A 10,532-nucleotide genomic window follows, 5' to 3' on the forward strand; every position below is an offset into this window, starting at 1 on the left:
AGGACCCAGATTGTTGGGGGCAATTAAGCTGACTTTGTAATAATGCCGCTTGGGGTGTGTGTGAAAGCCCTAATAAGCAGGCATATACATAGAATGAAGGCTACTGCTAAGCTTGTAAGCCGCCCTGAGTCTTCGGAGAAGGGCGGGATATAAATGGAAATTAAAATAAATAAAATAAATAAAAAAGTAGTCCTTGACTTATGGCTCTAACGGAGCAGGCCCATCACGGCCATCATGCAAGCAACATCATTTTACAATTTTTTTTGGGGGGGGGGTGTTAAGTGAATGTGGCAGCAACCCTGTTTATAAAGGAGCCACAGTAGTTGTTGAGTGAAGCAACGGTTCACTAATGGGAGTGGTTTGCCAAAAGCTGGAAGTAAATGCCAGCTTTGGTCGAAGCTGCTGTAAAACAACAATTATGTGACCACGGTTGTAAATACAGCCCAGTTGCTGAGCACCCAAGTCCGGTCATGTGACTGCAGGGGAGGGCCCAAGTAGCATAATTTTGAAGAAGCATCCCAAGTTACGTCCATTGTGACTTTGGTTGCATATCAAGAAGCAATACAAGGTTATATCCTGACTCCTCCCCCGCCCCGCCCCCCCCCCATTGTGGGTTTTTTCTAGATGTGTGGCAAGTATTCATCATTGTGATTAGGAGTGGACAAAAAAAATGTCAAATTTGACATCAACGTGCATTCCAAGCACATGTCCCAAAGGTCCTTTTTTTGAAGAAACAACTGGACTTTCTTGGTTTGTTTTTTCTTTGAAGATGTTTCGCTTCTCGTCCAAGAACCTACTTCAGCTCTGACGGGATGGTGGGGAATGGAAGGATTTATACTCCTTGCAGACAGCTGGTCATTTGCATTCTTTAGAGAGTTGTTGAGGCCACTTGGAGGCTTGTCTGTGTCCTCGGGGTCACCTGAGTGGTGCTAATGGGCTCCACATCCATTTGCACCACTCAGGTGACCCCAAGGACACAGACAAGCCTCCAAGTGGCCTCAACGACTCTCTAAAAGAATGCAAATGACCAGCTCTCTGCAAGGAGTATAAATCCTTCCATTTCCCCACCATCCAGTCATAGCTGAAGAAGCTCATTGGATGAGAAGCGAAACGTCTTCAAGGAAAAACAAAGAAACTCCAGTTGCCTCTTGAATAAACACCTTTGGGACAACCAGAACCCTGATGACTGAGAATCTCCATTTTGAAGTGCCACCAATCCACTTGCTCACCTGCTTAACTTTTCCGCCAGGTGTGTTTGCTATTCGTCCAGACAAGAAATCCGAACCCATTCTGAAGCAAGTGAAATCCGTTGGAATGATTGCAGGTGGAACAGGTATCCCAAAATGTCTTTTTCTGCCTTGGTTATTCAAGTTGATGCATCAGATGCAATGAATTGAGTCCGCGGTCCAGTTAAGATGATTTATATATTTCATGCTCACACGAATCCAGTCAATTAATAAAGGTAAAGGTTCCCCCGCACATGCGTGCTAGTCGTTTCTGACTCTAGGGGCCGGTGCTCATCTCCGTTTCAAAGCCGAAGAGCCAGCGCTTGTCTGAGGACGTCTCCATGGTCATGTGGCCGGCATGACTAGACGCCAAAGGCGCACGGAACGCTGTTACCTTCCCACCGGAGTGGTCATTTTTCTACTTGCATTTTTACGTGCTTTCGAACTACTAGGTTGGCCGAAGCTGGGACGAGTAACAGGCGCTCACTCTGCTGCGCGGCACTCGGGATTCGACCCGCCAAACTGCCGACCTTCTGAACGTCCTAACCCACTGAGCCACCGCTTCCCTAGTCAATATTCAGCTGTAAATTGGTGCTACATAAGAGTCAATGGAACTCAGGATTCAGACCATTTGTGGCAACATAATGACTCTAGGCTGATTACTCTTTTGACTCCGACCCCAGATTCTGCCTGCTCTTGTATAGATTTGTCTTCTACAGGATTCATTTGATTTGACTCTCTCTTCCCCCCCCCTCTCTCTCTCTCCCTCTCCCTCTCTCTCTGTCTCTCCTCCTCCCTCTCTCTCCCTCCCTTCTTGCCTCTCCCTCCCTCTGTCACTCCCCTCTCCCTCCCTCCTTGCCTCTCGCTCTCTCTGCAGGAATTACTCCCATGTTGCAGCTCATCCGAGCAATTGTAAAGGACAAGGAGGATCCCACAGTTTGCCATTTACTCTTTGCTAACCAGGTAGGATGATGTCCTTTGCTCTCTTACTAAGGAGCAAAGAGCCTATTGGACCGAGGGCAATATGTTGTGAAGAATAAATAAAATAGGCTGCTGATATTTCACGCTAGAATTATTGAAGTCTTGTGCAGATTCACTCAAGATATTTACAGTATGCCACCATTTTCATTGGATTCTGTTTCCAGAGAAGCGTAACGTGAAATTGTAGCCTTGCTTATTTTTTTTTCCAATTGCTCCAAACAAGAAGAGACAGATTCCTTCTGCAGAATCCTATCTCAGCAGCAGTTATTATATTCCAACTTCTGTTCTGGATCCTTTAAAAAAAAATTTTTTTTTTGGCGGAAATAATGAGACAAAGCTTAAGTTAGCTGCTTCTAGTGCAAAATGTGTTAATGCAAGAACGGAGCGAATCAATTTCCCTCCACACCAAAGCAAAAGCCTTCTCAAATTAAGTTGTTCTCCCAAAGCGGTTTGATAAATGCTCTGAATCAGAAATGGCCTAAAGTGTTCTAGACCGAACGCCCTAATGAAATAGATTCATTCTAGAACTGAGTGGAAACATTTTGGTGGGTTGATTAACAGCTCAGAACAAATGCTTTTTAAATGAAATGCAATTACCCCGAACTTTGACAACAGATACGGTGTTACCTCTGACCATTTTTATTCACATTTAACGGGACTTGGAGCAGACTCAAAGATTGTTGCTAAAAATTCACTTTTCTTTTTTCCTTTTTTTTGCTAAGCCCTCGTTGATTGTTTCCATTTTGATTCCAGGGTCTTTCACATTAGCTTTGGGTTCGTGGTGTTTTTTTGTTTTTGTTTTTTAATGGGATTAAGAGGAGACCAATATTCTAAGTTGTCCGATAGTGAATTTGTGAGATAAAACAACAATTGCTGTGTTTCTGGGACAGACCGAGAGTGATATTTTACTGCGCTCCGAACTCGAGGAAGTCCAAGCTCAACACTCAGCCCAGTTTAAGCTGTGGTACACATTGGATAGAGCTCCTGAAAGTAAGTAATTCATGATACAATTAAGATTAAAAAGGTAAAGGTTCCCCCGCAGATGCGTGCTAGTCGTTTCCAACTCTACGGGCCGGTGCCCATCTTCGTTTCAAAACCAAAGAGCCAAGCGCTTGTCCGAGGACGTCTCCGTGGTCATGTGGCTGGCATGACTTGACGCCAAAGGCGCACGGAACGCCGTTACCTTCCCACCGTAGTGGTCCCTATTTTTCTACTTGCATTTTTACGTGCTTTCGAACTGCTAGGTTGTCAAAAGCTGGGACGTGTAACAGGCGGCTCGCTCTGTTACGCAGCACTCGGGATTCGACCTGCCAAACTGCCGACCTTCTGATGGACAAGCTCAGCGTCCTAACCCACTGAGCCACCGCGTCCCTACAATTAAGATTAGATGACGCTAAAACATTCTGCTTAATTGCCTGAATTTTAACGAAGCCATATAAAGTTTTCTTGGGAGTCAAACCTAATTCCTGATAGCCATGTGGCTTTCTGCTTTTCCTCTGCTGTTTTTGTAGCTCACTAGTCTACCTTCCAAGCCTAGGATTTTCCCATCCACATATTAACCATGATTGGCCTCAGTTAACTTTTTAAATCAAGCCCTCGTCTGCTTGGGATGGGTTATCTAATCTACCCTAGTCAAAGAGCTTGACTTCTTCAATTCAAACTCAACTTCTGGGGACCTATTAAAAGGTAAAGGTTCCCCCGCACATGCATGCTAGTCATTTCCGACTCTAGGGGCCGGTGCTCATCTCCGGGTCAAATCCCGAGTGCCGCGTAACAAAGTGAGCGCCTGTTACTCATCCCAGCTTCTGCCAACCTAGCAGTTCGAAAGCACGTAAAAATGCAAGTAGAACAATAGGGACCACTACGGTGGGAAGGTAACAGCGTTCCGTGCACCTTTGGCGCCTAGTCACGCCGGGCACATGACCACGGAGACGTCCTCGGACAAGCGCTGGCTCTTCGAGGGGACCTATTAGAAGCCTCCATATTGTTTTCTTGGCAAGTTGGTTGCCAATACGTTCTTCTGGAACGGAAGAGGATAGATTTGTCATATAGAAATAAGATAATGATGAAAGGAGGGGGAAATTGGAAAGGTAAAATCAGAAAATTCCTTCCTGATGCATGTGGGGAATTGATGAGGTTCTGGCAGTACGTTCTTCATAGAATCCTCTCTTCTGCCATCCAGCAAAGCTTGGACCTATGTCAGCATCAGACGTATAACTGGCAGCTTGTTGTCATAGCACATCTTGCAGGAACTACCAGATGGACTTATGAAATCCACGAAAAAGTTCTGGCTCCCCACTGGAATTTAAGAGATGGGGAAATTGATGGCTGAAATGGCGAAAGCAACAAAAGCAATCAGGTCTTCAGTGCTCTCTGAGCTTGCTGGTTTTCTCGCTAGCGTTTCATTGCCAATATCATTCGGCACATTTGCTAATGAAATATCTGCAAGAAAACCACCAAGCTCAGAGAGCACCAAGGATCCCACAGTCCTACTCTTCCCATTTGTCTTCTCCTCCACTCCGCAAACCTCACTCCTTTATAGCACTGACTATGTTACCTAGTTGGGTCATGAAATGTCCGCAGGAAACGCACTAAGCTCAGAGAGCACCAAGGACCCCACAGATCAACCCTGAACTACAAATTCTCTCTTCTATCAAAAACCAATTTAGAATAGAAATAAAAAGAAATAGAAATAGTAGAATGGAATGGAACGGAACAACAGAACAATAGAATAGAATAGAATAGAATAGAATAGAATAGAATAGAATAGAATAGAATAGAATAGAATAGAATAGAATAGAATAGAATAGGAGATTAGGAATAGAATAGAATAGAATAGAATAGAATAGAATAGAATAGAATAGAATAGAATAGAATAGAATAGAATAGAATAGAATAGAAGAGTTGGAAGGGACCTTGGAGGTCATCTAGTCCAACACACTGCTCAGGCAGGAAACCCTATACCATTGCAGACAAATGGTTGTCCAGACTCTTCTTAAAAACTTCCAGTGTTGGAGCATTCACCACTTCTGGAGGCAGGCTGTTCTACTGATTAATTAGTCTCACTGTCAGGAAATTTCTCCTTAGTTCCAGGTTGCTTCTCTCCTTGATCAGTTTCCATCCGTTGCTTCTTGTCCCGCCTTCAGGTGGGACCCTTCTCAGATTTGGGCTTTGCTCAGTGACCCCTTTCATTAAACTCTGAAGAGTACCGTTTAGAGAAAATACAGCTAAGTGCAGGGCTCAGTGTCTCAACCCCGAGGATTAGTAGACACCCACAGGTGTCTCATTAGAAGGGTTCTGCTTACAGAGTAATCCCAAATTTACCAACGGCAACGTCAAACTAGGATATTTCATGCCTATTCAGGCAAGTGTCTTCATAACAGAAAGTTTGCAAGTGCGAATCGGCTATTAGTTCTAATTTTTAGAGTCAGATGTTTGCCCGTCATACTGTTCAATCACGAGAAAGTGATGAAACTGATGGAAAGGGCTGTAGATGGTGCAACGTTTATCTGGCCATCCATCTCAAAGCCCCTTTTGAAGATCCCTAGAGCAGGGGTCCCCAAACCCCAGTCCGTGAACCAGCATCGGTCCACGGCAGGTCACAAACCGGCCTGCGCAAACAATTGAAGCCCAATCTGTTGTTGTTGCGATTCCTTGCCAGCCAGTGGATCCAGCAGCTGAGTCTGAGGAATCAGATGAGGAGGAGGAGGGGCCTAGTGTGACATTAGACTCAGAGGAAGGCTCTGAGGAGCTCCAAGACTTACAGTCGGACGAGGAGCCTGGCCCCTCTACTCGCGCTCAGGCTGAGACACGGCTGTGTTGGGAGCCTGAGTTGGACAGAGATGAAGAACACTTGGGACAAATCCAGGATGCACAAAAGTGTAGGCAAGAGAAGCGAGTAGGACAAAGGAATGCAATGGGGCGGCTCCAAAGGCAAAGGAGAGGGCATTAGGAGTTATGAAAGGGAAGGTGTGGGAGGTGCTGGTTGCCGAAGGCAGCCGTTCGTGTTGAGAATCGAGTTTCTGTGGACTGTGTTTATTTGCCTTGGACATTGACTCAGGTCTGTGAGAATAAAAGGGGTCGGTTTTTTTCTTGCGTTTCCTGCCTGCTTGATTGGAAGAGGGGTTTCTCCTTGTGAGCATAACAAGGACTCACGTGGGCTGGGACAGAACAGCGGGATGCAGGCAGCATGCGAAACCACACACCCCTCTGGTCCATGGAAAAGCCTCTGTCCACAAAACCAATCGCTGGCACCCAAAAGGTTTGAGGGGGTTGGGGGGGCCTCTGCCCTAGTGTATCTCAGTGCTTTTTTTTTTTTGAAAGAGATACTAAGAGAAAAGTGTTTTTTTTTTCAACACAGAGTGGGATTACAGCGAAGGATTCGTGAACCAAGACATGCTGAAAGAACACATGCCTCCTCCTGAAGATGATGTTTTGATTCTGATGTGCGGCCCACCGCCCATGATCCAGTATGCCTGCCTTCCCAACCTGGAGAAATTGGGCTACACCAAAGAGATGTGGTTTACTTACTAGCGGGGAGTTGGGATAAAGTAGAAGGGGAAAGTAGGGGAAAGAAGGAGAAGAGCTCTTGGGGGGAAAACCAGGTAACAGAAACCAGCTGAGTTAAGAGAGGTGGCACCAACCTTCAGAGGAATTCCCGTTTGTGCACTCTTGTGTCTTTCTAATCCCGCCAAGCTGAAGCCTCTGGTAGACCGACTAACCGTGTTGTAGATCCTACTCTTTGCTTTGCTCTGCGTATCAAATCTGTCCTAAGGCAATTGAATGACGTTTGGCTCTTTTCATCCTGGATGGGCAAATGTAGCTAGGCACTCAAATCACCAAAGAGTTTGTTCTGTACAGCATCTAGGACAGGGGGTCTTTAAACGTGGCCCTTTTATGACTTGTAGACTTCCAACTCCCAGAATTCCTCAGCCAGCATGGGGGAACTATGGCCCCTTCATGACTTGTGGACTTCAACTCCCAGAATTCTGGGAGTTGAAGTCCACAAGTCACAAAAGGGCCACGTTTGAAGACCCCTGTCTTAAATCTAACAAACAAAATGGAGGCTGGCTGAGGAATTCTGGGAGTTGAAGTCCACAAGTCATAAAAGGGCCACGTTTGACGACCCCCCTGATCTAGGAGGCCAGCAGGGAAACCGTGAAGGCGGTGACTTCACTCTCCCTGTTGTTTCTTGCAGCCAAGCTTTAAATGCAAGACCTGTCTTTCACAGACGTGTTTTGTGTCTTCATTAGCAGAGGAAAGGGGAAGGGAAAGGAAATCATTTGACGTGTCAACCTGTAGAAACATAACTCATCTAGAAAGCAGCAGTTTGATCGGCTCTATCATTCCCAAGCGATGGAGATGAAAGAGGGAGGCCCAGTCTTGAAATACTGAATCGTAATGGCGGGCAAAACCAATAGGACAGAAATGAGGGATTGGTATCGTCTCTTCCTTCGGGCCTTTGTCTGGGGACAAAACTTGCAGCCGGGCTTTGCGTAAGGTGGAATAAAGGTGTGTGCCTACGGAAGAATCCCTAAACCTACCATGGTCAAAAGGACAGCATTGAGCACAGAATTGTCTCCCAGAAATGACCATTGGAAAAAAACAAAGGAATGCAAATTTGGTTTAAAGGGGTTGAATGGTGGACGATGGGATAGCCTGTTAGTGGATGAAAAGACTCTAGGTCTGCCTATATTTTCCTTTAAGTATAGTAAATGGTATCAATCTAAAACAATTTCTTTTCCCAACTCACCTTTCTGTTGCATTATTGTTCTATTATTCTACCACACCAGCCTTCAGTGGGTCCCTTTTTGATTAGCTAACTACATACGCATGTTTGTATACCTAAATATAGCTCACTTACAAAATATGTCCATGTATTGTTTTCAATAGAAAAAAAAAATCAGAATTCCTGATGTCAAGGGTGATTTTTCATCCCCGCAACTGGCCAGCATTATTTTTTTCTTTCCAGACGTATTTTAATATGATTTGGGTACCAGTTGCTCCAAAGTTAATCACCCCAGATTTTTTTTTTAAAAAAAGATCTTAGATGCTTTATGAATCAGAACCTGAACAGGAGAAGTTGGAAGTCTGTTCCTGCCTTCTTGGCCATGAACACAGATATCATCTGCTGTTCAAAAACAGAACTTGAATAGACATGGTGTACTTGAAGTCCAGCCTTCCCCATTCCTCCATCTTGCATCAAAAACAGAACTTGAGTAGACATGGTCTACTTGAAATCAACCCTTCCCAAATCCTCCACCTTGCATCCAAAATAGTAGACATAGTCTACTTGAAGTCCATTCTTCCCAAATCCTCCAATCTTGCATGAAAAAGAACTTGAGTAGACATAGTCTACTTGAAGTCCATTCTTCCCAAATCCTCCAGTCTTGCATGAAAAAGAGAACTTGAGTAAGAATGGTCTACTTGAAGTCCACCCTTCCCAAATCCTCCATCTTGCATCCAAAATAGTAGACATAGTCTACTTGAAGTCCATTCTTCCCAAATCCTCCAATCTTGCATGAAAAAGAGAACTTGAGTAGACATAGTCTACTTGAAGTCCATTCTTCCCAAATCCTCCAATCTTGCATGAAAAAGAGAACTTGAGTAAGAATGGTCTACTTGAAGTCCACCCTTCCCAAATCCTCCATCTTGCATTTTCAAGTGACCTGATTAACAAGCCTCAAGAAGCTCCTTAACCGTGATTGAAACTGATGACATCCATATGCCAAGTCGAAAGAGCCTAGGGAAAAAAAAATCTAGATTGGGGTTTCAAAGCTTGTATGAGAACTTAGGGACAAAAAACCCTGCTATTCTAGACAAAGTAAATCTCATTTCCTTAAAGGGCTAGCTGATATTTTGAGCATCAGGCTGAAGTGTAACACCCCCCTGCCTCATTCTGCTTCATTTTCTCCCTTCGTACGACGGGATTGGCCTGGGGGTGTCCAGAGAGCAAGTAAGAAAATCAAAGGCCCCTGGCACGCCTAAAATGGAGGCAGGGCTTTGACTGCACAGATGCCTTATCCCCATGAATAAGTAGACAGTTTGTAAAACCCTTCCTTTAATCATCTTGGGAGTTAGTTACACATAACTAATATAAAGGTTGCTGCATAGGAACCAGTGGGGTCATCGAACTGATGATTAGAGATTCAGGATGGGAGTGAATCAGATGCAGACTGACAGACAAAGCATCATTTGAGGGCTTGAAGTTACGGTCAGACACATTAGAGAACAATGCTATGAAGTTAAGGTGTGCCAGGAGACATCCTAAACATTGCAAGATTTGGCGGGAAAGGTTGCTTCAAGCATATTGGAAGCATCCTAGTTTCAAAGTACAGCTCTGTGCTCAAGCTGAGCTTTTTGCCAGCATCAAAGTGCCCTCGCAAATGAAGGCGAGGCACACGAGCGTGTCTCCAAGTTGAAATAATTCAGAAGTAATCATTCCAGAACATGCATGTCACAATCTGGACCTCATGAAGAGAGGATAGGGCTAAATCCATTGATTCCACAGGCCGAGCTGAGGTCTGAAGACTTCCACGGATTCCTTCGCGGGGAGGATAAAATCAAAAAGTACATTGATAATGGTGCTTGCAGGAGAGGTGCGTGAAAAGGAAGTGGATGCAGCTCCACAGTTGAAGTCTTGAGCCCTTTGGGGCGCTGGTCTGCAAGAGGTAGAAATGAAAAGGGAGGAGACTTCAGTTGTGAAGTCATGGCCACCACCTTGAGTTGGATGCATCTTTGCTCCCTAAATATCTCTTGAGCTTATCATGCAGTTTGACCAGATCAAGAAGGAGAGAACGCTAGAGGATGAACAAGGACAATGGATAAATGGATAAATTTGATTATGCACTAGAGTCTTTGCTTAAATGTCCTTCTGCAGCAGAAAAAAGTTTATATTGCACTCCCTTTTGCTTAATGTGAGTAAAACACCCTTTTTACTAACCGTATTGAGGCTGAACGACGCCGGTCCTGGTCATACAAACTGTTTTGTATTGCTTTACCTGCCTATTTTCAGCTGTTTGACTTTTTTCAGCTCTTTGTGGTAGAAATAAAACTCCCCCCCCCCCCCGGCCTTAAGATGTTTTTCGAGTTCTGGTTTATTAATGTTGGGTTAAAATCAACTGGAAGACATTCTGCTTGTTTTGGTCTCCTGTTTTGGGGTTCCCTGCTTTAACAAGATCATGCACAAAGAGAAAAGTCAGCAGAGTCATTTAGGACGTCAGTGACCAGCTATCCAGGTTGTCTCCCCCACACACACACACACAGACACACACACACACTTTTGCAACAAGATGGATAGTCCAGTAATAAGAATTGGGTTCTATT

The 10,532-nt window shown here is 44.7% G+C and overlaps 1 protein-coding gene across 1 annotated transcript in view; it reads left to right on the top strand.

Moving 5' to 3' along the window:
• LOC310642126 (NADH-cytochrome b5 reductase 3-like) overlaps positions 1–10,283 on the top strand; it is a 34,428-nt gene extending 24,145 nt beyond the window's left edge. Inside the window, exons 6-9 of the mRNA XM_083365552.1 lie at positions 1,250–1,333; positions 2,104–2,189; positions 3,098–3,197; positions 6,568–10,283. Coding sequence (XP_083221678.1) covers positions 1,250–1,333; positions 2,104–2,189; positions 3,098–3,197; positions 6,568–6,740 — 443 coding nt within the window. The 3' untranslated portion in view covers positions 6,741–10,283. The remainder of the gene's footprint in view (positions 1–1,249; positions 1,334–2,103; positions 2,190–3,097; positions 3,198–6,567) is intronic.
• The last annotated feature ends 249 nt before the right edge of the window (positions 10,284–10,532 follow it).

The sequence above is a fragment of the Vipera ursinii genome, assembly GCF_947247035.1.
Source record: "Vipera ursinii genome assembly, chromosome: 6".
Taxonomy (NCBI): domain Eukaryota; kingdom Metazoa; phylum Chordata; class Lepidosauria; order Squamata; family Viperidae; genus Vipera; species Vipera ursinii.